This window comes from Heliconius melpomene, chromosome 18 (genome assembly GCF_056956725.1).
Source record: "Heliconius melpomene rosina isolate 202511_hmr_F chromosome 18, ASM5695672v1, whole genome shotgun sequence".
Taxonomy (NCBI): Eukaryota; Metazoa; Arthropoda; class Insecta; order Lepidoptera; family Nymphalidae; genus Heliconius; species Heliconius melpomene.
Genome location: NC_140406.1, coordinates 5,143,787 through 5,168,988, shown reverse-complemented (window position 1 = coordinate 5,168,988; position 25,202 = coordinate 5,143,787). Strand labels below are relative to the sequence as shown.

The 25,202-nt window shown below is 33.2% G+C and overlaps 2 protein-coding genes across 3 annotated transcripts in view; one reads left to right on the top strand and one right to left on the bottom strand.

The window, feature by feature from the left end:
• The first annotated feature begins 364 nt into the window (after positions 1 to 364).
• LOC146529338 (uncharacterized) lies at positions 365 to 10,078 on the top strand. Its single transcript, XM_085202391.1, has 13 exons — positions 365 to 843; positions 921 to 1,023; positions 1,094 to 1,228; positions 1,651 to 1,770; positions 2,018 to 2,109; positions 3,074 to 3,152; positions 3,587 to 3,655; positions 5,600 to 5,653; positions 6,063 to 6,194; positions 6,455 to 6,652; positions 7,670 to 7,884; positions 8,055 to 8,294; positions 9,129 to 10,078. The coding sequence occupies exons 1-12, from the start codon at positions 480 to 482 to the stop codon at positions 8,291 to 8,293; spliced, it is 1,800 nt and encodes a 599-aa protein (XP_085058517.1). The 5' UTR covers positions 365 to 479; the 3' UTR covers position 8,294; positions 9,129 to 10,078.
• Positions 9,973 to 25,202, bottom strand: part of sev (receptor protein-tyrosine kinase sevenless) — a 30,747-nt gene continuing 15,517 nt past the window's right edge. Inside the window, exons 10-37 of one of the 2 annotated variants that reach the window (XM_085202389.1) lie at positions 24,912 to 25,121; positions 24,378 to 24,779; positions 24,055 to 24,288; positions 23,738 to 23,939; positions 23,449 to 23,638; positions 23,021 to 23,139; positions 22,121 to 22,316; positions 21,789 to 21,955; positions 21,439 to 21,626; positions 21,025 to 21,208; positions 20,436 to 20,705; positions 20,164 to 20,357; positions 18,515 to 19,353; positions 18,096 to 18,236; positions 17,703 to 17,937; positions 16,213 to 16,409; positions 15,778 to 15,913; positions 15,384 to 15,517; positions 14,908 to 15,105; positions 14,462 to 14,601; positions 13,969 to 14,133; positions 13,664 to 13,858; positions 13,018 to 13,237; positions 12,545 to 12,642; positions 12,221 to 12,330; positions 11,816 to 11,979; positions 11,307 to 11,357; positions 9,973 to 11,008 (exon numbers count right to left, since the gene is read on the bottom strand). In XM_085202389.1, coding sequence (XP_085058515.1) covers positions 10,623 to 11,008; positions 11,307 to 11,357; positions 11,816 to 11,979; positions 12,221 to 12,330; positions 12,545 to 12,642; positions 13,018 to 13,237; positions 13,664 to 13,858; positions 13,969 to 14,133; positions 14,462 to 14,601; positions 14,908 to 15,105; positions 15,384 to 15,517; positions 15,778 to 15,913; positions 16,213 to 16,409; positions 17,703 to 17,937; positions 18,096 to 18,236; positions 18,515 to 19,353; positions 20,164 to 20,357; positions 20,436 to 20,705; positions 21,025 to 21,208; positions 21,439 to 21,626; positions 21,789 to 21,955; positions 22,121 to 22,316; positions 23,021 to 23,139; positions 23,449 to 23,638; positions 23,738 to 23,939; positions 24,055 to 24,288; positions 24,378 to 24,779; positions 24,912 to 25,121 — 5,965 coding nt within the window. In that variant the 3' untranslated portion in view covers positions 9,973 to 10,622. The remainder of the gene's footprint in view (positions 11,009 to 11,306; positions 11,358 to 11,815; positions 11,980 to 12,220; positions 12,331 to 12,544; positions 12,643 to 13,017; positions 13,238 to 13,663; positions 13,859 to 13,968; positions 14,134 to 14,461; positions 14,602 to 14,907; positions 15,106 to 15,383; positions 15,518 to 15,777; positions 15,914 to 16,212; positions 16,410 to 17,702; positions 17,938 to 18,095; positions 18,237 to 18,514; positions 19,354 to 20,163; positions 20,358 to 20,435; positions 20,706 to 21,024; positions 21,209 to 21,438; positions 21,627 to 21,788; positions 21,956 to 22,120; positions 22,317 to 23,020; positions 23,140 to 23,448; positions 23,639 to 23,737; positions 23,940 to 24,054; positions 24,289 to 24,377; positions 24,780 to 24,911; positions 25,122 to 25,202) is intronic. The other variant, XM_085202390.1, reaches the window with a different exon arrangement.

The window sequence follows — 25,202 nt, the reverse complement described above, 5'->3', positions numbered from 1 at the left end:
CTAACACCCACATAGTAACAATTCTAATGTAAAAAGTGAATATTGTGATTAATTAAGATGGTACAGCGTGTATCCCAACATCAGATAGATAACTAAAAAAACTTTAATTAGAGCAAATGACAATTATTCCGCATCAAACAGAAAAAAAATACGAAAATCAGTTCAGAAATCTCAGTGTATTAGGCGTACTATAAAAAAAGATATATACCAACTAAGAGTTTCAGAAACTCCTACTTTTTGAAGTCGATGAAAAAGAAATAAATAATAATAGACTTAAGCCCGTATTGAGTAGTCTGTGCAATTAATAATCAATCTGTGTTTTTAGCCCTTTGGGTTGGGTTAATGTATTCTGTGGTTATTACTTTATTACTTATATTTTTTATAATCTATGGTGAAAACTGAAGACGAGAGTCCATCTTATCTTAATACATTTTTTATTATTGATAAATATATTATAATCTTTTCTTTTGATCAAGAAAATGAAATCTAAAAAGCGTCATCACGACAGTTCTGATGAGTCTGAAGAATCAGATGATAGTGTAAAATCAAGCAGTTCTTCAGAAAGCGAAAGTGATGATTCTTCAATATCTGAGCCCCGGCATAAGAAAAAAAGAAAACGTGCTGATTCTTCCGATTCTGATAGTAACACGGATGATCAAAAGCGCTCAAAAAAACGCAAGCATAAGAAAAAGAAAAAGAAGCACAATAAGAGAAAACGACGATCGGAATCATACGACGACATATCCGATGATGCTATTTCGATAAGTGAAGGCGAAATATCTCCTAAAAAGAAGAGAAAACATAAACATAAGCATTCTAAACGAGCTCAATCAGCTAGTGAAGGTTATTTCATAAAGGAAATTAATAATTCTTTATATAAATGATCTATCTGAATTTTTATATTTATGTTTCTTTTTTAGATGAACATTATGAAAGAGGATCAGAACGTCGGTTACACAGTGTTGTTAAAGAACACAGACCATCTTCAGAAGAAGGAAATCCACCAACCCGCACATATTATCAGTAAGTTTTACTAATTTCTTTTTATTATAAGCATTAGAAAATTCTGTTTAATGAATAGATAAAATTTTAGGAAGGAATATCATCGTTCGGAATCAGTAGAAGAATATGATCGTGGTAGAGAAAGCCAAAGATACTATCAAGAACCAAACAGGCGACATCAAGAACCCCCAGTTAGTTATAGCTATGAGAGACCACGAACTGAGAGGTGTGAAATTTAAAAATTGTTACTGTAACACAAATTATTATAATGTTTTTTACTGGACAATAAAAGCTCCTTATTCATGGATAAAAATAATGATCACATTGTCATAGTGGTACAAGTAAAAATGTTTGGCATCATCTGTTTGTGCATAATTTGTAATTCAGATTTTATGTATTTGCATCGAGCGGAACATAAGAAGGCTTTACTGTATATCTGTATTAAAAAAATTTTAAGTCATTTTTTGTTGAGTGGTGGAACTCCATACTGCACCATGTCTTATCATAACAAGAAATTGAAAATAGTTTATACCTATTCCATTGAAAATGAAGTCCATATTAGCCCCATGCTATGCCAATGCACAACTATGACCTCAAAATTTCATTATATTTATATCACATTTAAAATAATATTTTTCTTATTTAAAGATATCCCCAGCAGGATGATAGGTATGATAGACAAAGGGATAAATATGGTGCTGGTGCCCATTACATTCATAATGAGGAAGGGCACAGTGGAAGACCAAAAGATTATGAGGATTATAAGAGGTATGAACAATTATTAAGTTTATTTCCTTTTTATTCTTCATACAGCAGGATAGGCAGCAGGAACCTAGTGTTCAAGTCCCAATCTGTCCATTCCCACTTTCCACTTAAATTTATCCCTGCCCCACTACAGTGCTAATTTTGTTGAAATTAGCACTGAAATTAAAACTTAATTGAAATTAATTTTATATATGCATGTTTGTTTAGTTTAAATAAATTATCTATTTATCAGTTTTTCCAATTCAAACAGGCATTCTAGATATGAAGAACATAACATGAGAGGAGAAGACCGTGTAAGACGGGAAAGGGAGATGCCATATCAACCAAGGGAAGATATGAGAGGTAAATATAATTTATATAAATAACTAAAATTTACAAAATATAAATTAATTTTACATTTTTGAACGAAAATGTTGGTTGTATTTCATTCTCATACTATTGTTAGAAACTTCAATTGTTTGGAATGTTAAACCAGAACTCACAACATATTTAAATAATAATAAGATTCAATATATTTATTTATTAATTTAGGCTTTTCAACAGAAGAAACATTACAACATGGCCAAATTACATCAATCTATTTATAAGCTAAATGTTTTTCCAATTAAAGACAATCACAGCATGTCTCTACTAATAAAATTACTATTAGTATTAATAGGATATAGATTAAAAAGGATAAAATTGATTAAAGTAATATAAAAGTCATACAGTAATAAAGTCTTAGAAAAATGTCAAATAATTGGATGTCTTCATATAATAGATAAAAAATGACATTATTTAAAGAAAACTTTTGCAGCTGGTCTGCATCATAAATTTGCTTATTTTGTTTTTAAAAATTGTATATGTGTCATGAGCGATGTCCAAGTCGCAAATTAGTCCTTGGCCAACTCACTGTATGTACTTGAAGCCTCGCTACCAGAGAATTCTTTCCTAAATTGCTTTTGTAACATTTGGTTAATAAGGGTCTCTGATAGCGTGGTGTCATTGGTATGATGACATTTATTTTAAAAATGTTGACAAACACTAACATAAATCATTATATTCAAATGTTTTGGTTATTACTGCGAATTTTTGCTCACTATCCATGTCAATTATTCTTTGTAGTGAAGAATAAAGATTATAATATATTGTTAAGTAGTAGTTATATTGTGTGCAGTCTTAAAATTAAATTTTGAGCAGTTCAGTAATAATATTTAAATTAAATAAATTAACTTGCTAGCAACTTTAAAATGTTACTTTGTTTTATTAATGATTAAAAAGGAAGCAAGTAGAAATGTAAATTCTAAAAGTAATTTACCATTTTTAGGTAACAACAGATTTAATCGGTATGAGGATAGGGCCCCCAAGCGCAGAGAGATTGAAGAAGTGAGGGAGTATCGTGAAAGGTATTGTATATTTACAGTTCAAGAAATTATTTTTTAAATATAATTTTACAATTTATGAAATAAGAATAAAAATTTAACTTAAGTATAGCTTAATTATTATATTTCATTTCCTCGAGTGGGAATCAACCTACAACCTGTTACGTTTACGATTGTGCCCGTGATGGCCTTGGCTCATTACGCTGGCGCCATTACATAGTTGCTTATTAGCAACTATGATTTTTACTAAATAAAAAGATATTTATTCTACCCATAGACAACCGTTAATCCGTCAATCGTGTTACACCCTGTATATATATATAATTTTTTATATTTCAGCTTCACGCTGTACCCGCATTCAGCAGGGTAGGCAGAGAGAACCTAGAGTTATGACACTTCTTTCCCCAATTTTTATATTTGATTGTTTTCAATAGATAAGCTTTGAATTTTATTTATAGACGTCCTCCAGAACCTGATCGATATCGAGACAAGAACTATGAGAAGAGAGAAAGATTTTCGCCAGAAAGGTATGTCCAAACAAAACACTTTAAATACATTAAAATGCAGTCGACGAGTCGTGGCCACCCTGAAATTAAGCGTCCGGAACTTTTGCACATTGTTGACTCGGAAGTAAGTAATCAAGAGTGAGGAAAATCCTAAGATGAAATCTGCACAGCCATCTATAGCTAACTTCAGGACGGCTACCATTCATTGACCGTACTTTACATTAGTTAAGTCACTGTTAAATAAACACAAGTAGGGCTTAATAAGAGCTTTTTTTAATAATAACAAAAGTTTTGTGCATGCGTCGAGGGTTAGCGTTAAATGAATCTATTTATTTTTACAGTGACATCTCTACAGACAATTATAATGAGTTTGGTCAGAACATGTTGCAGTTGCAAAGACATTTTAATGTTTTCAACTTAAACGCTAATAATTACTCTAGGCACGTGTGAAACGATTGAAATATGTAGTTTATTATTTTACACATTTATTTTGGAAAGATCTATCCATCTATATAAATGGAGGCTGATTGTTTTCATATTATTTGATAATTTAAAATTTGTCAAAGCGTGTCCTATAGAGGAGTATAAGCAGAATACAATTGTTTATTCATATCATTCTGGAATTTTGTGGATTCGGCTGGATAATTTATTTTGGAATATAAGGAAGGATATGCATTTCAGTTTTGTAATAGAAGGATTTTGTTATAAAAGGATTTGCATCTCAGTATATATATGGATTTGTAATAAAAGGATATGCATTTCAGTTTGGTTACGCTTTTGATTTGGAAAATGAAGAATCAGGTCAGTAGGTGAATAAATAATATGATATTAGGATGAGATTAATCTTGTTGGGATTGATTAAGAGAGAAAGATGAATATAAATCTACATTTAAATAAAATTAAAAAATTGGTACAGAGATTGTACAATAATACAATACCGTGTTCTAAAATGAAAGATAACCCAAATAACTTAGCAAGATGTGGAAGATATTTACTGTTGCTTCTATTATTCTAGTATTCAAGGGATATATAAATGAAGGATATACAAAAAAGTTAAGAAATGTACAATGCATACATCAATGATGATTAATGATAAAATATTATATCTTACATGAATATCTATGGATATGTGGTAATAGAACTCAATTACCATTACTCATTATGAAATCAGAATAATCTTATTAGAGTAATAATAAACATTCTACAAGATAAGAGATTAAAAAAATAAACATTTTATCAACTGACGAACCTCCACTTGGATGAAAGATTATTTATTAAATATACTAAATATATATATTATATTCAACAACTATTATATGACATATTATCAAGCAATCTTATATTTACAAACTATTATTAATGATAATTCATACGGAAAAGTAACATATAGGTTACTGAATAGAATATAATTATTATTCCTTGTACACAATTTATATGAATTATTCTGAATATTCTTTCAGTATTTCTGTGTCATAAATGTTCGTCGTTATTATATTATAACTGAGATATCCACGATCGGATGAAAATCAGTAGGTATTTCCTGTTTCTACATATCTATGAAGGTATACAATATGGTAAGTTTCCAAGGAGTGTCAAATAACTGCATATACATCGTGTTGGGATGTTTTTGATGTTTAAACATTATTAGTAAATGCATATTTTACTTTTTTTTGTACCACCTTATTGTTGTATATTAATATTTTAATAAAAAAAAAACAATATTTTTATTGATAAGGAAAATTATGTCTGATATATAAAAAAAATAATGTCCTATATGGTGTTTTTTCTTTTACGTCCAAAACAATTATAGTATGAAAACAAATTACCACTATAGCTTTGAAACACGAAATATTGAATTACACGTGTACGTTTATTTTCGTTATGTGATTTTTGCTTTATAATTTTTATATTATAAAATAGATTGTATATAATAAAGGGACTGATTTTATATTATATCAATTTCAGAGTTCGTGATGTGCGCCGAGAGAGACCTGTTAGGCAAGAAAAACCTGTTCGCAGGTAAAATTATGATACTGTGAAACCTGGTTAATTGGGTCTCAAGTAGGGTTGCTACTTTCTAAAATAAAAAAAACCTAAAATTGCACTGTGCAAAGCCGGACATAACTAATTTTAGGCATAATTTTTACTCAATAATGAAAAAACATAATGAAAAAAATGTCAAAAACAATAATGCAAAAGTAGTTTATTTGTGTAAAATAACTTCCAAACTGCTGTTTTAATTTAATGTTTTGATTTCTAGTTGCAAATATGTGACATCACACTAGGTAAGGGTATAAGACCATCTGTAACAGTTATTACAAATATGTGGATGGCTCCTTACTGTAAAGTTAGAGAAATAAATATTAAAGAAGTCTCGCTAAACAAAATACGTAAAAAAGTCATTATAACATTATTGCCTATTAAACAGACAACCGTCGCTGTCCAAAAGTCCAGAGGTGCACTATAGAGAGAAGGAGGCGCGGCCTCGTGACCGGCGACCGGAGGACAAGAGGGTGAGGCCGGACGACAGACGGGACAGGCCACGGGAGAGGAAGTCAAGGTTTTATACATTTCTTTATTAAATTGAAAACTCACAATGTTCAAGTGCTACGAAGACCTCTACCTTCATAGAAATTTTTATAGGAGAGAGTTGTATGCTAGACTTTTTTACATATGTAAGAAAGTATACTTATATGTGAGAAATTCTAGCAGATGACTTTCTACTATACCTCAATGGACTATGAGAGAAGTAATGGAAAATAGCATAGACTTTTACACTGTAGTAATACAATTGTAAAATTAAATATTGTTTTTTGCCAGATTTGACAATGAGAACGATAAGAAGGAATATAGCTGGGGCAAGACAGAAGTAAAAAAGGAAGGTGAGAACGAAGGTGAAAAAGAAAAACCCAATTTTGGTCTCTCTGGCAAGTTGACAGCTGACGCCAATACCGTTAACGGTGTTGTCATCAAGTATACGGAACCTGACGATGCTAAACAACCTAAGCGTAGGTGGAGGTAAGATAAAATGCTAGGAATATGTATATGGTAATATTATAAATCCAAAAAGTGTCTTTGGTTGAAAGTGCGTATCTCAGCAACCATTGGTTTGAATGTAAAAAAAAAACATTTTTTGTTACCAGTTATTGTGGAAGATTAAACAAATTTTAAATTAAACTTTTAAACCGGATTATAGTTAGTACAAGCGACTCCACAATTTATTTAAAAAACACAATATCCATACATTTAAAACTAAGGTTTCAGCCAATTCAATAATATTTAATTATTGAATTGGCTGAAACTTGTAGCAATTTGCTACTTGAATTTGTAGCAATTTTGTTCTCTACACACCAAATACTTTATATTAAATATTGATATATACAGGATGAAATTGTCAGCATTTTAAATGAAACCTAACCTACTTTTTAAAAGCCTAATATAATTCAGAAAAAAATTAATTCCTAAAAATGAAAACGTTATTTTTTTAAACAAAATAAATAATAAAATTGTTGTTTTAAAATAAAACGCCATTTGTAAAGTATAACATAAACACGCACACACTTACCTGTCAAAGCGGCAACGTCGCACACGTATATGTGCGTCACACGAAATACAGGTATGGATAAATATCGTAAAATGTAAAAAAAATCCTACATCCAAACTGTTGAGGTACCTTGATTATTTTTTTAGTTCGGGTTTGAAATATTTTAACCTATATTTAGTTTCAGTTAAACGAGCGGTGTCTCTTCTACCTGTATATATACTATTTATGAACCAATTTAAATACAAAAATGCAATTCAAATTGATAACGAAACGAATACTTTTGCGATAATAAGTGCTGCAGCACAAGGTACGATGTTAAATTCCGTTCTTCAACATGCCACTGAGGGTCTTGAGTTCGGACAGAAAATGGAGTATTTTATACTTGATTCTCTATGTCCTGTTACAGAGAAAATATGTGAAGCTAAAAAGAAAAAAAGTCTTTTCTATTAATGCTTAATTTTATATTCATAATAATTAAGCTACATTTTCAGATTCTATCCGTTCAAAGGCGACAAAGCGCTACCGATACTCTACATCCACCGACAGTCGTGTTTCCTGATCGGTCGCGACAAGAAGGTGGTTGACATAGCGCTCGAACACCCATCCATCAGCAAGCAGCACTCGGCGTTGCAGTACCGCGCCACGCCCTTTACTCGCGCCGACGGCTCGCAGGGACGACGTGTTCGTCCTTATATTATTGATTTGGGTACTATACTGTACTATATTGTATTTTTATTTTTATTATTTCATACACTACAGTCCTGTTTAGAAGTTAATGTCTAAGTGCTTCTCTGCCTACCCTACTATGAGTGGGATATATAGTCCAGAATTATTATATAACATATATAATTTATATCACTCATAACTTTATTACAGAATCGGCAAACGGAACATTTGTCAACAACAAAAAGTTGGAACCGCGTCGCTATGTAGAGTTATTGGAACGAGATGTTGTCAAATTTGGTTTTTCTCAAAGAGAATACGTGTTATTGCATGAGAACAGCAAGGACGACGCTCAGGACGATGACCAAGAACTAGTCACTGGGGTCACCACAACTGAACAGATGAAGTTGGAGAAACAAGCTAAGGAAGCTGCTGCCGCTGATGGGGATTAAGGTAAATGAATATAATAATACAGTATACAGTATATAATAAACAGTATACAGTATATAATAAAAGTGGGACCTGGATAAGAGAGATTATTAAGAAGTCTCGTGTATTAACTCTATTCGTTGATTTCAAGTTTTTTCGATATATACTTTTATAATTAGGACTCAGAAGCTCAATTCTTTACATAAGACAGGTGTTTACACGTTTGTTTTTACATACATGCTTACAATAATGATAAATTTCGTTCTCCATAATTGGGGGCTCTGTAAATGAGACAAATATAATATTAAACCTGTCTAATTGGAATATTAAGAATTTTATACCAGTTATTCAAACCTCAATTAACCGGGTGTCCATGTATAGTAATGTGATGTTGAGCACTAAACACGCAAAGCATGAAGATAATGTAATAAAAATGTAAATAATAATTATAAATTATTACTTGGTTTAAACTTGTCTATGTGCAGATAAGGTTAATCACTTGTCTATAGTGCGGTAGTTCTTATGTTATGAATAGATCGAAATTGTTGAGGTTTTTATGTAATTGAAACTTAAAATTGCATGGTTAGGTTGAAGAAAGACTTTGTTGATTTTGAATGAATATATGCAGTGTATTATATATAATAATACCTTTTATATTATATATAATAATACCTTTTACATTATAAACATGTTTGTTATAATGAGCTTGACAATAATATTTTAGATGTATTTTTTTTATTTTAGGCACCTAATCTTCCTAACATTGATTCCTAACATTTCTTATGTGTAATTCCACACTAAAGATAAAGAAATATTATTAGTCCACATTTTTCTAAACTAGAATATAATTTGTTACAGGTCTGAAATGGTATGCAGTACAAATTTTATATTAGAGTCCTGTGTTGTCAGTTACTCTGTGTTAAAATGGTCTAACTCAATTGATAATTATTTCTTGTCTCTTGATAAATCTTAACTAAACATTGAGCAATTATTTTTATAACAAGCTTTACATTCCACTTTCCCTCACTAATACTAAATGTATGTCAAATTCCGTGTATTTAAAAGATAAAAAAACGTTGGAGTTAGGTCATTTTGATACAGGCAACATTTTGTTGCAGTTGTTTACAAGATATAATTTTAATTTATCTTTTATTTAAGCGTAATCAGCTTAAGCAAAAGGTTTAACTTTTTTTTTTTAAAGTATAATTCCAGATTAAGAATAGAAATATATTTTTAGAAAACATATAAAAGTTTGAACATAGTAGTATTTGAATCCGCGCCTCTTGGAAATAATCTTATTCTAAGTTATTGGATATGGAGCGGACTATGTTTTCTAAAAATATTAAAGAAATAGTGTACCTCATATTATGGAATAAAATGTCCACATGATTATAAGTGTTAATCGACGACACTTCGTGTAATAGGTGTTAGAAACAATACAATACTACGTGTTTCAAATATTTTCATTGTCTAAGAAAATAATCAACTTCTAGAATATGTACAAGTCCTATTATCAATCTTGTATTTGTAAAAAAAATATAAATGTTAGAAGTACTATTGATTTTACTTTGGTAAGCTATGATTTTTTACAGAAGTAGTTTATTTTTCATTGTTAGTATTTAAAATGGTGTAAATACATTTTTTTTTTGCTTGTGCAGCCATTCTTATTTTTAAACTGATAAGAAGTAAATGAGACATTATGTTATTCTGATTGTACCGTTTTTATTTTATTACAGAAGATCATAGAAGATCCATACATTATAAATTTTATTAAGATAATTTTTAGCAATATAATAAATGCATTATGACCATATAGTTTTATTTTGTACCTGATACATTTAGAAACGGATCCCAATTATTGTTTAATTCAGTTTAAGTTATAGCATATTTTATAACTTTTTACAAAAATCGTCGACAGCAAGGGGCCATCCATAAATTACGTCATATATTATAGGGGAGTGGACCCTAAAGTTTGTAACTTCACATTTCAAAATATAATATATCAAATTAATTTCGGAAATGTTTGAATTTAATATTTTTTTGGTGTAAATATTCAATATGTGGCGTCACACTATGGGGTGGTCTTAACCAATGGTGACAATGACGGGAAAGAGGTCAAATGAAAAAGCCATGAAATTTGTGTGACATACCTTACAGGTGGCCTCTGAAAAAACATGGACTGGATCCGTTGCTTAATACACCTACTTAGCTGCTTATTAATCTTAAACATTTACACTAATATTTACAAGATATTGGACCCCATATTTACATTTAAAATAAAATAAATAGTTAAATATTATAATATGATCTTTCGGTGGAATTATATAAAATGATTTTTCCTAATATCACAGTTTAAAATGTAGTCTTAAAAATGTGTTTGTCGAAGTCTATGTTAGGTTTTCTAGAAGGTCCGGCTTCGTGGAAGGACCTTTGTACTTCGCCGAGAGAGGCTCTTTTCGTGATGCCATTTCTCAGAGGAATGATCGTAGCGTTTGGAGGTCTAGTATTAGCTCTTAGGGAATGTGTTCTATATACAGGTTTTATAAGTCTATTCGGAGCAACTCCAACTATACTATGTCTCGAAAATGGCGCATAAGAAAATGGCGTTCGTGGTATTTCGTAACCGTCGCTGACGGTATTAGCGGGGGAGTCGCTGTCGTACATGAGTTCCAAATATTTGGGTGTTCTTTGTGGCAATAAGCGCGAGGGCTCCATTTCGTGCTCTGGGAAATCTTCATCTGTTGACAGAAAATATATAATTTCAGTACTACTGTACAGTACCTACTTAAAAATATTGAAATTGTATAACACTTCGAAAACAATAATGTTATTAACAAAGATTTAATTAATGTTTTTAATCTCTAAACCAGTTATAAAACATAAAAGATATTTAAAAAAATACTTTCTGCGGAGAAAACAATTGTGTCATTTTTTCACCAAAAAAAAAGGTGAATAAAATATTGAATATTTCAATAGCATTATGTAATATATTAGAAATTTGATGAATTTTAAAAATAATGATTATTTTTAACTAACCCAAAGCGTTGTCATTCTCGTCCAGTAGGTAGGTTCGGTTGTCGACAGCATCTGAACATGCGGCCATGCAACATATCGTATTAGTTAGGTTAATTTATTTGATAATGATATTAAAATAGGTAATTTAGTCACAATTTAATAAAATTTCCTTTTTAACATGCTAGTATGAGGTTGCAATAAGGACATGCTTTATGGGGGTCTTAAAGTGTCACTTATTAAACATTTCTAATTTGTAAGCTATTTAAGACATTTGTTTAGTGTTTCTTTTAATAGATAAGGTGTTTTGCACATTAGCAAGACATAATTTCTTCTAACGATTTTTCGTGATCAGTTCATCAAATAATTCTCAACAGAAAAAAAGGAAGATCATTGAGCAATTTTTTCTTATAACCTACATATGTAGGTAGGTACATTATGTTGATAATTGCTATATCAATATCGGACAAGTAATAGCAAACACGAACCAACAAGCGAGGCAAGCAAAAGAGAAGTGAATGTAAACCACTTACCATCGCCTAGTAACGTAAGGTAATGGGGTGTTTGCTCCGCACTGGCGGTTAATGTGATATTAGGTGAAGTTTTGTCCCTTAAAGAAGACACTACTTCGAGACAGTGTCGGAATGAGGGTCGTGCCTCCGCTGAATAACTCCAGCATTTTTGTAGTAATTCATAGCTAAAAATGTAAGGTATTATTTGTTAAAGGACATTAAATATATTGTGGATATTGTGTGTAATATATTTTATTAACTAAAGTAGGTAAGTATAGGTATATCACGTATCTCGATTCAACTCAATTATAAGAGTAATTTAAAGTAAATATTATTCTGTAAGCTATTAAAATAGGCAGCACTTATATAGCTCTATAGTTATTAAATGATTATATAGTAAGTTAATTATGCTTCAGTTACACTCACAATGCAGAGGGACAGTTCGGCGGACGATCTGGAGTACCACCAGCGCGCACCAGCGCCAGCACCTGGCGGTTAGTGCGCGCGGGATAAGGTTGCTGGCCCAGTGATAACACCTAGAGAAAGTGATATTGAAAAATGTATTGTTTGATATTAAATAATCAGCTAATTAAAAAAATATTAAGAAATATTTATATAATGACCAATTGAGGTCGTAGTGCCTTGATACAGCATCTGGCTGAAACGGGCTCGATTTCCATTCGAGATAATGAATTATTTTAATTTTTTCGCTTTGATAACAAGACAAAGCTATAAGAAAACAATAATTACCTCCCAACAGAGTACTCCCCACGCCCACACGTCCGACTGACACGAGAACACGCCGTCCACCAGACACTCCACCGCCATCCAGCGCACGGGCAAAAGTCCTTCAATATAACGGTTATTATTTTAAAATAAACAATCTTCGTGTTAACTAGTTAGCATATATCTATTGAGCCTGACATTACAATATATCGTTTATATTTTAAACTCACTATCTCTCTAATTGTATTTGTCAAATATGCTTAGAATCATGTATATTTTGTTTGGTATATACTTATATATTTACAAGCAATTAAAAAGGTGTTTTTATATAAAAAATTAAAAACCAACAATTATTAATAGTAGGGTCATAGATAATTTACGATACTAACGTAGATGACGGTACTTTCTAAGGCAGAACATTGGTTTTTTAACGTAAAACATTCCTTCAAACCCACAAATAGTACTACATAGTAAATATAAAAACAATATTTAATTACCTTCTCCCTCTTTCCTATAATAATCATTCTTATAAATATCCCTAGCGAGTCCAAAGTCGCCGATCTTAACTACTCGTTTGTCTCCCCGTCGCGCCACCAAGCAGTTCCTGCACGCCAAGTCGCGATGCACAAAATGCATTTCTTCTAAATACCGACAGCCCTTTGTTACGTCCACGCACATGTTCAGCAAGTCTAGTAGTGTCAGGGAATCGGATGTGTACTGCAAATTAATAAAAGAGTATATAATACTTTTACCTTACCTATCTACTTACTTGGATTCAGTAAACATTAAGAAGATTTCGATACATCTCTGACTCAATCAAATATTTTAAATATAAATATTCTTTCCATAAAACGATGGTCTCTACTTTCTCATTGAATTTAAATATAAACGGACATGTATTGATGTGAGTTTAAAATAAAATTATAAATTTTATTTTATTTTTTTAGAGCCAGGTGAAACTTCATTCCGCTTTCCCGTAAACCTATTTTTTTGACATGTTTTATTAATTATATTTCTAAAAAATATTCTTACAAAACTATAGCCCAAATTGTGTTCCACAATTACAGGTTAACTTAACATGCATAATGAAAATTAATAAAAAATTACAATACAGTTTAATTTATTGGAATTCTTAATGCTTACTAAAGATGCTCGTTTCGCTCGTAAATAACTTAGTAGATCACCGCCCTCCATCAATTCCATTATAATATAGTTGGGGTCGTTGTCGAGGCACACTCCCAGGAGACGTAGAATATGTTCATGTTTGAAATTCGACATTAGAGCTGCTTCTTTTAGGAATTCTGTCTTTTCTTGTTCCGTTGCCCCTTTGCGTAACGTCTTAAACAAGTAAGAATTAAGATTAGTTATACTTTTGAATGAATAATATTTATTGAAAATTTATAAAAAGATTTTTTAAAATAAAATATAAATATAATAAATAAACTAACTTTAACAGCCACTTTAGTATCAGTGTTGGAGTTGTTGATCTGCCGCGCAACGCCCTCGAACACCTCCCCGAAGGCGCCGGAGCCCAGGAACTGGGTCAGCGTGATCTGCTCGCGGCGGATGTGCGGCAGACTCGCGAGCTCCGCGTCCGACGGACAGTGAACACCCTGAAGGATATTTTAGGACATACTTTTAGGATATATAACTTTTTTTATAACTTCACCCTGTAGTCAGCTTATAGCATGATAATCAGGGGGACGGCGTGGAAAGACTGCGTTCCCCAATTTCCGAAGAATTTTTGAAACATTGGGTGTTGAGTGGCGGGACTCATAGCATCACGCTTTATTTCGCATACAGCAGGGTAAATAAAAAGAGCCAAGTTTTAAAACGCTTCACTCAACGCCCTTCACCCGAATTCTATGTTAATTCAAAATACCAAGAATATATTCACTTTTATATTAAGAAATTTATTGTTATATTAAAAGTAGTATGTACCTGGTTGTACAATATATTTGTGGAATGTCGGATTGGTAGTTGTCGCAGAGTGGCCAGCTCTACATCAGGTCCTCGTCTGACGATATTAGCGGTTAACTGACTCTCGATGGCTGCCTTCTTTTTGCTTCGGTTTTTATATGCTATATAAAAAAAATATGTTAAAATATTTATTAAAATATTTATATAAAAGAAACTTTTTCATAATCGTTTGGCATTAGATCCTTCATATTATAAAGGTAACAGATAATTCACTATTGTGTTGAAGATTTTACTATAATGGATGAGCTGGTTGCCAAATGCCATAAAATGATGTACAAACAGATTTTTTCTGTTTGTTGGTTCCAGACATCAGAAGCAAATTCTGTACTTATGTTAAATAAAGTGTAATCAATTTTAGTATTATATCAAGTAGAATATAATAAAACTAAAACACGTATAACACTCACTGTAAGCGACGCCCGCAGCCACTAGCAGCGCCAGCGCGGCGAGCGCGGCCAGCGCTGCAGCGAGCGCGGCAGGGTGCGCGCGCGCCGCCTGCAGCTCGCCGGGCGCCGAGAGTGCGCCCCACCCGTAGCTGTTGCGCGCCTGCACCTGCACCGTGAAGCCGGACGATATGATGCCCGTGTTCACCAGCCAGTACGATTCTGAAACATATTACATATTATTATTACATATTACATTTTAAAAAACAAAACACTGATATAGTAGGAAGTAGTAACTCACATACTTGAAATTGGAAAATAAAAATAACTTTATAGTAAATAGGAATACAAACTCATGTATGAAACGGTACATGCATGCATGTAGTTTTAAGCTGTAAGTTAACTCTCTCACATGGCTATATATGTACGTGCATACATAAGTACCTACTAAAAAACATATTATAGTAAGTTGCCACAAAAAGAAAATGTAAACAGCATACCTGTGCCATTGTGAAGTAGCTCGAGACCCTCGTGGACAATACGTGATTTTATATCCTCATTAATATCATCTGGCAAATTGTCCGGCAGCAGCTCACTAATATTCCTTATATTATAGTCCTCTACATTGTTATTCCTTAAAAAATATGCTAAATATTATTTTTTCATAATAACGTTTTAAAAATAAGTAAACGCGGTGATCGTTACTACGATGCCTACTCAGGAAATGTATTATTATTATATTTTTAATTCTAGCGAAATGCGGAAAATAAAATGTCTTAGCACTGGGTTCTCTCTATCGACATTTCCATAGAAAGCGTGAAGTTAAAAACAAAGATTATAGTTGCCTATTGTCTATTCTGCGGTTACTTATGGTAAAGATGAAGATAAACTGACCTATGATGAGGTCGTCCCCATATTCTGTACTCAGTAATGGGCGCCCCGCGGTGGTCTGGTTCGGCCCACCACGCGCGTAGCACTTTGTCCCCTATTGTCTCTACGCGTAACGCACCGGGAGGACCTGGCACGTCTCCTGGAAAATATTTGTAAGTTTTTAACGGATAATAATTTTTGGTTATAATTAATATATGTTTAATCTAATATTTTTTTATATTCGCTTTACATTCTGGTAATTGATTTTTCAACATTATCCATGTAGAGCGATCCCATTCGACAGCGATCAGCGACAGCAAAAGCGATCGCTCCATTTCTTTTATTTATAGATAATAAGGTCAAAATTATGATAATAAAAATAAAAATCCTTTCCTGTTTCGGTATTCTTACTTGTTGATGTTTGAATTATGGAATAATTAGTATTTTTTACAATTTTACCTAATGTTTCGAAAGTAAAACGATCATCATTTGGCCAGTGATAGGGCTGAGCGTTGGCGACGTACTGCAGGCTCAGACGGAAGCAATAGCGAGTCTTGGGTCGCAGGTTGCTGGCGGTCCACTCCGCGTTGTCGCTTTGTTTACACGGAATCCATTCATCTTTTAGACTTGATGCTTCTGTATATTCCATTGAATAACTGCAAATACATCAATATTATTGTTGTGGGGAAAATTAACTGTGATGCAATGAGGGAAAAATGGGAACTCGAAGATAACTTAAACATATTGAAAATAAAATGGGATCAAATAGAAAAAACTAACTGGGAACTTCACTATATATCAAGGGATGAAGATTCAACTTACAGAGAAAAATATGAAAATATAGAAAATATATACGATAATTTACGTAAGAAGCTGCAAAATAATATCTGGAATAACTCGCACTACGAAAGGGCTACACCGGAAATTATTATACCGGATTTTTATGGTAACTATAACCAGTGGTTAACATTTAAAGATCGCTACGTCGAAAGCGTGCATAACAATTCCATGTTGTCTAAAGCTCAAAAAATGCAACATCTTAAAACTAAACTACTTAAAGGGCGAAGCGGAGAAACTAGTTCAACATCTCGGGATCAGTGCTGAAAACTACACATCTTGCTGGGAGATTCTTACTCGATGAGTAACAAAAGGCTTTTATTTACATCTTACATAAATACATTATTAAACCAAAATTCAATACAAGAAGCAAGCGCGGCCAGCATAAGAAAGTTACATGACGTCATGCTTGAATGTTTAAACGGGCTTAGTAATATTGGTTTGGATATAACCAATTGGGATCCGATTATTGTTCATTTATTAATGCAAAAGCTGGATAAATCAACCTACAACGAATACATCAAAGACCTCAAGAAACCGAGAGATTTTCCAAATTTAGAAGAATTTACAAACTTTTTAGAATCGAAATTTATGGCCTTGGAAGCATTACAAGGAAGTAATCATCAAAAATCATCGTCAAATAAATATACACCGCCTAATAAATACTTCAATAATATATCAACAAATCGCAATAATAATTATAATACTTTTATAGGTTCGAGGCCAGTCGTTACGCGAGGGCACAAGTGTGTGACTGTCAGCGCTACTGGTTATGGGTTTGATCCCCACTCCTCTTTCCTTTCAGGAAATGAAATATTTATTTATATTTATATTTTATTTTTTTCGCTCTTCGCTCTGGTTCTGGTGGTGGCTCTAGGCAAAGTGCGGCGTTGGGTTCCACAACCAAAATGCAATGACACCTAAAGATATTCAAAATTACTATAAAAAATATCAAAATATGTAAAAGAAGACTAGTAGATATTAAATCTCTTTTTAACCGACTTCAAAAAACATCATGTTCGACGCCTATAATTTTTCTATATCCTTCGTTTGCTCCGTCACCTACGAACCGATTTCATAATTTCGTATGTATAAATAATAAGGCAACTCACGCATGCAAGTTATAGGAAGTGGGCGCGGGCCACAGCACGTAGAGGCGGTAGGCGGCGGCGCGGCGCAGCGCGAGGGGCGCAGGCGCGGGGTAGGTTCGGAGTGACAGGGCCGTGCTGTCGGCCGGCTCCTGCGAGTGGCGTGAGCGCGCGCGCACCCACACGCGGTACAGCGTGGAGGGCGACAGCCGCGTCATGTTGGCGCTGCGCCCCGACGTCACCTCGATCGTGTTGTGCTCTGTTGCATAGTTGACGACATAGCGGTAGGAGGAGTTACATGAATAGAAGAGTACAATAAATATCTCATTAAAAATGAAGAACAGCTGCAATATTCTTTGCAGGTAATTAAAAATCATCAAAAGATAGAATAACTAACATTAACTAACAAATAATAACCTTTAAATCGATGTGACGAAGATGGTGATTCATCAGTCCGCCAGTGCAGTTCGTACAACAGGCCAGGAACAGCGTTCCACTCCACTCGCGCGAGCACAGGACTTAGTACAACCACCTTGACATCTTTTGGCGCTGTCGGTGCTACAATAATTAATACTTATGTCAAGATATAACATATATACACATTTTTAAGTAGTTAACTTAATTAACTTAAACTAAATTAACTTAAAGTTAAAATAACAATAATAGAAAAATAAAATAAAACACCTATTCTAATTAACTATATCTATTTATATATATTAGATTTTAAATATGATCATAATTTAAATTAAAAATAAACGTATCTTGTTCTATCTATTTATAAAAAAGGAAAAATATAATGGGCTTTCATTCAACAGTGCAGTAATAATAGTAAGTACCTTCAGCAGCAGTCTGCGCGGGTAATGAAACGCCAACAATAGGTTTTATCTCGTGTAGTCTTCCATAATAATTTGTAGCTTCTACCACTACAGTGTAATTTGTAAATGGTTTCAATTCATTTAAAATCACTTCCTCACTTGTAGTTGTTAGATATAAACATGCTTCACGATCACAAGGACTAGTGTCATGTTTTAATCGTGGTTTATACAATACTGTATATTCTGTAGCCGCCATGTTGTATAAGAAATTTTGACAACTTGCAGGTTTAATTATAGCAGGCATTTTAAGTTTTATACTATTTGCAGATTGAGATATTACTTTTGGAATTAATGATTGAGGTGTAGGATATAAGCAATGTCTTGGTGGATACGGTTGACGGCCAGGATCTAATGCCATAATTTTATAGCCGTAAGAAGATTTCACCTGTTCAATTTTATTTCCTTTGAACTTATTTGTATAATAAATATTTTTTTCGGTTGAATTATACCAATAAATACGTTTACTATCGACAGTAATAGACATTGGTGTGAAACCATACTTTTTCTTTTCCGTAGCATTTACTACAACTTTACAATTGCAACCGTGTTCATCTGTTACTAAAATATTATGAAGCCATGGATCTATCCAAAATAAATCAAACTCATCGTTCGTTAAGTCTATTATAAAACTACTTGCAATTTGAGGACTTTCTGGACAATCACATTTATCTTGAAAATCGTTAGGCGACATAAAACCATCTGAATTATTAAAGAAAGTTCTTATATCTGAACCATCTGTCTTTGCAGTCATTAGCACTCCCAAGCCTAAATGATTAGTTTCTTCATACCAGTACAATGACCTGAAACAATTTTCTTAATTTACACACGTAATGTTTTGTAAAGATTTTTCCGTAAAATTAAAATTTTACAAGAAGACGTTTTATAAGGATATTATTTTTCTCTCGTCTATCCATTTAGTGCATTTTAATTCCAAAACCTTTTGTTGGGAAAAAACCGAGGTAGCAAACCGAGGTAGAAAAAATAAGGTAGCAAAGAGCGGGGGAGGAAGATTAAGGAAAAAGGGAAAAAAGCAGCACTTTAATGGATTGATTGAGGGTACAAAAATTGTGGCTCATAGAATCGGAGTCACGGCTTATACCCAAAACTAAATATCGCAAACTTTGGAGGACACCTATGAAGTAGGTAAACTTTATATAGACATTATCTATACTAATATAATAAAGCGGAAGAGTTTGTTTGTTTGTTTGTTTGTTTGTTTGTTTGTTTGTTTGAACGCTAAGATCTCTGGATCTACTGGATCGATTTACTTCGTTTTTGTTTTGTATGAAAGCTGCATTCTTCAGAAGTGCTATAGGCTATATAACATTACATTACACATATATACTAATAAATTAAAATACTTTCTAATTTGACATGCAATTTATTCTGCCATGTTAATAACAACCGTCGTCGCTACGCGACCGAGTTCGTTACCGCGTCATTTTGATATTTATCCTTATGCAAATAAATATAATAGTCACTTTTAGCATTTCATCTAGATTGAAATTATATTTCTATTGAAATTATATTCTTTATTTCAAGCAGGCGTAGCCGCGTCCGGGTCCGCTAGTCTTATATAGAGATGACAATTTGTTTAACATTGAACTTACCCTAACGAAGAAACTATTTGTAGACTGTCCAATGGTCGTTTCCTAGTCAAAATAAGTTCAGCATTGGGAATTCCAAGAACTGACCTATAGATGACATATGTCTCTGTTGAGGATAATTCCCTTTGTGTCCAATATATCGACCGACTCACCCAATCTACGCATATGCTGGTTGCCGTGTCATTTATTGTTGTCAACTGGAAGTTATAAAGATAAAGTAAAAAAATGATGTATATTTTTTGATGTTAGTGAATCATAATGTTTATTATGCTTACTTTATGATTTCCACTACTATTAATACTAGACGAAAATATTTCTTGAAAGCTATTAACCCAATACGCAATGTTTTCTTCAATAGCAACATCGAAATCTATGGGTACTCCAGTACTCTTTCGAATATCTTCGCTGTCCCCTGAGTCTAAATCAAGAATTTTAAGAGCCTCGTGGGAAGACATCACAATCCTAGGAATCGGGCTTATTTCATTAGATGAAGCAGAGACTATTTCAGAATATTGCCCGAAACCAGCGTCAGTGTAACCGCGGACCTGTATTGAACAAAAATCAACAGGAGTAGAAAGTAGCAAGAACCTTGTTTTATATAAGAATGTTTTATCATCATTTTGCTTCTAAAAAAATGATTTTAATAATTTAATTGGCATGAAAACAGTACGTACAATGTAATCCTCCATATGTACCTAAGAAAGTATATAAGAATAATTATATGTAGGATTAGTTCAGTCAAAGTATCAGGGAAATCTGTATGTAAAGCTATTAATTATTTAGCGGCCAATGTAATTTGACTACTTGACGGCTAACTTGTCTCAAATAATATTTGTCGACAAATAAATAAATAATTTAACTTACCCGAAAAAAGTAAGTAGAAGCGTTCGCCAGGTCAGTCAGTACAAGTTGCGTGTGCAGCGGCGAGAGGCTCGTGTCCGCGCACGCAGAGGGCGGCGTCGCCCAGCACTGCGCCTCGTAGCCACGCACCACGCCGTTACTGCGCAGTGGCACCTCCCAACGGAATATCGCATTTAATGGCCCACCACTGTAAATGTTATATAATATGTTTTATAGTATCCTTTGGATTTCAAGTAAATATGCGCAATTTTATAATTTCAAGAGATAGTAAGGCATATAATAAAACTAATATGTGACAGAATGTTCGACCCCATTATGAACGAAAGGAAAATATCGAAAAGAGTCCCTCAAAATACTACATTAGATGACAAAATTTCAATATAAATAATTTCCTAACATATATATCAAGCAAATTACCTATGCTGCGGTTGCACGTAGACACGAGGAGCACGCGGGGCGGCGGGCGGCGCTTGCGGCGTGCGCAGGGAGGCGCGCGCGCTCGCACCGCCGCCCCACTGCGTGTGCGCGCGCACCGTCACCTCCACCGAGCTGTAGGGAAGCACCGAGCGCGATGTTACTTCCAGCCATGGTACTTCTACTGTTTTCTAATAAAAAAAATATATAAATATATTATTTTAAAATGTTACTCCTATGTTGCCGCAATTAAGAAATCTTAGACTGTAAAAAATAATGTCTGTCTCAATTATATTTCTATTTATAATAAATAGTATTTTTTTTTCATTAAAATATGTATTTATAAAACATACCTCAATCTTATATTGGCCGTGGAAATGTAAACTGACGTCGTAGCACACTCTGCTGTTGTTAACATTGACCCGCGCGGACGGCGCCCAAGTCACATTGAATTGGTCCCATACACCCTTCACCGCTATTGAAGAGGACTTGATTGTTTCTGGTATCGCGATTATCATTTCTAAAAATAAGATATATTTTGTTATTTAAATACTAAACAGAAAAAATAACCTTATTTCTAATCATTTATCTATATTATAATATTATATCTATCTCGAGTAACTTAATTTCTGTAATAAAAATAATTTAAGTTTAATTAAAGATATAAGAAAAATAACGCAATTACCGCTATCCTTATGCAGAGTGGGATCTCTCACAGCTATAACATGTACACGGGGAATAAGCTCGGCGGTATATTTTCCGGCCAAGTCGGACACCACTGCTCTAGACGAGTCTTGAACCCACACTAACCTCCCACTGTAGTAACGTAAGGGCCCTAACGTTGCCGTCCCTGATAGCCGTGTCACTAATGAACTGGACACCTAGAGTTAAAAATATAATTACATTACAATTTAGTATTTTCTTTATTTAGGTTATATAACTCACATAGTAGGTATAGGGTACCTAGTATTTAGACATTCCACTTCCATTAAGTGATGTGAAGATGTGAAGTGATGTGTGAAGCGGAACACAACGACGCACATTGCCTCTTTACCAAGAGCGAGGAAATAAAAATATTTAAAAATTTTATTTCTTCGAGTGGGAATCGAACTTACAACCTCTATTATTATAAAAAGGCTGTCTTCAATAATTTTATGTTTAGGTATGGGACCATGATAAAATACATTTTACAATAGATGATACTTAGTCAGTGGCGTAGCTAGGGGGGTGCGAGCGGTGCGGTCGCATCAAACGGAAAGGGGCATCAAAGTCGACGATTATTTTTTTTAAAGGTAGCCAATGTCACATTTTAGTGTCTGACACTTGATCTACGTGAGAGTAGAAGACACTTTGTTTTTTTTTTAGACCTTAGACCATTTTAAAGGGCATCAAGTCCCCTAAGCCGCAATGGGCAGCAAATACCCTAGCTACGCCTCTGTACTTAGTAGTGTATTTATTTGTTATAACTTTGTCTTACACTACTATATAATAAGAAATAATAACCGTGAAGCTGAAAAAACCTTTAATATCTTTTTTTTTTAGATAGCACTCATAACTAGAAATAAAAAGTCTAGTAGGTATATACCTCGTTAGTTCCAACAGTAATCTGGTCGGCAGTTCGAGCACGATGCAATTCCGAGCCGTCATAACTTCGAACTAACCAATATAAGCATTTCTTCTCCAAGTCTACAGTAAGACCCATTACTGAAATATAATAATTAGTTAAATTTAACACGTCAAATATACTTAGCCCAATACTTAAACATTCTAAAGAGTTTTTGCATGATTGGGTTTATTTTAATATATATTTAGGATTTATTTGTTTATGTTAATCTCTTATGCTTATTTAATTTACTATAATTAATTATATTTTGCCTGTAAAATGTTATTACTAATATAGTATATCAATTCCCCATAAATGAATTAATCATCTACTAAAATTTACGAATCTTCGTTTCGCACAATTTCTTATTTATTGCAAATTTCCAATGTAATATTTTGAATGGGTTTTACCTTGTTTCCCGCTAAATAGTTGCGCTGGATAGTAAATTATTTTATTTTCCCCATTCAACCTAGCAGCTTCTACTGCATGTCCGGTGCTCCAATAAATATAAGCCCCCATAGAATCGATTGTCAACTCTTTAGCTACAGTCACTATAGGGACTGGTTCTCGATTTTCACCGTTAAAATTTCCACGTGTTATCTATAAAAAGATATACTTTTACGTTTATTTTTTTAAAATTATTACTAGAAATTATTAAACTTATATTAGACGTTTCAAAGAATATTTTCTTACACTTACCAACTGTTGCTTAGGATTCGACCAGTAAATCTTCTTTCCAACCCAATCGACGGCCAAGCTGCCCACGTTGTCCATGTCCGGCATTAAGCCTTCTTCATGACTTGTTATATTATACCACATCACCGTCGATGCGTTTGTTACCAGATAGAGTATGTCTCTATACCACGATATATCAGTTATATGTACATTTTTTAATCGAGATCTAAAGAAAATGACAAACAAAAATTAAACCTATCTTTAAATTATCAAAATGTATAACAAAAAATAATTACTTTTTTTTACATGGCTTAATGTAATCTTCATAAAGTGATACTTACCTATGAATCAAAGTTTGTAATTTGTCACCAGTTAAATCTGTTTGCAATAAGCCATCAGGACCAGACCACACTAAAGTACTTTGTAAGGTAGCTGGGGAATGCGTTAACGTTTTCCCAATAAATTCTGAAGACCACGGCCCTGACCCGGAGTCGGTAACTGCAGCAACTCGTATAACATATTCTGTGTCTTGTATCAAATTTTCAACGACGTAGATGCATTCATTTATTTTTTGACTAAAATAATAATGTAATAAATTTAATATAGACTAAAGTTATATAGAATGCAATTATGATTGCAAAATAATATTTAATTTAATACTAACAACTTCATTATTTGTCCAGATTTTAGTTCAGTAAGTTGTACGTAAAATGTCCACTGCTGCCAAGCTCCTGTTCCTTGATGGCCCAGCAGGTGTGGTGGTGACCATGAAACCTTTGCTCTATTAATCCCCATAACACTTTGCACGCCCAAAGGAGGATTAACTGGGACAGGAATCGGTTGAACGCTTCTCAAAGCAACTAGAACTTGCCTAGTTGCTATTGGTTTTGTATTATATGCTAAAGGATATTCATTGTGGAAGTAACTGTCGCTTTGATCGTGATACTCCTCAGTGAGCATTTCCTGGCCATTGGTCCAATAGAACAAACCATTGGCGTACGCTATTGAGCGTGCAGAGAAAAACATTGGAGTTTGTGTGTTACTTCGAAAGTCTGTTATTTCTCGTCTGAAATAATACAATAGTGTTAATAATCTTTTCTACGTTAAAGGGAGTTATAAAAAAAGTTTCAATTATTAAAATATATTATCCAGTCATAAATTGAGATTTATTGTTGTGTATTTGTTGTTAAGTTCTTACCCATCTAGAGAAACAGCTAAAACTGTGTTTCTTCGCAAATGTGCAACAAGTAATCTAAAATCAGCGTGGTCAACTGTGAAAGCTCCCAAATGTGGATCTCTCACAATCAATTCAGGGGGCGCGTCATGTCGAACTCCATTTGATATATTTGCTAAATCCAATCTGTATAAACCACCACGTTCGACGCCTTGCAATGCCCAAAATAAATATCTAAAATATTTTAACATTTTAAGTAGTTGCTATGAGTTGGTATATTTTATTATGAGAACTTTTAATTATAAAATTCTATAT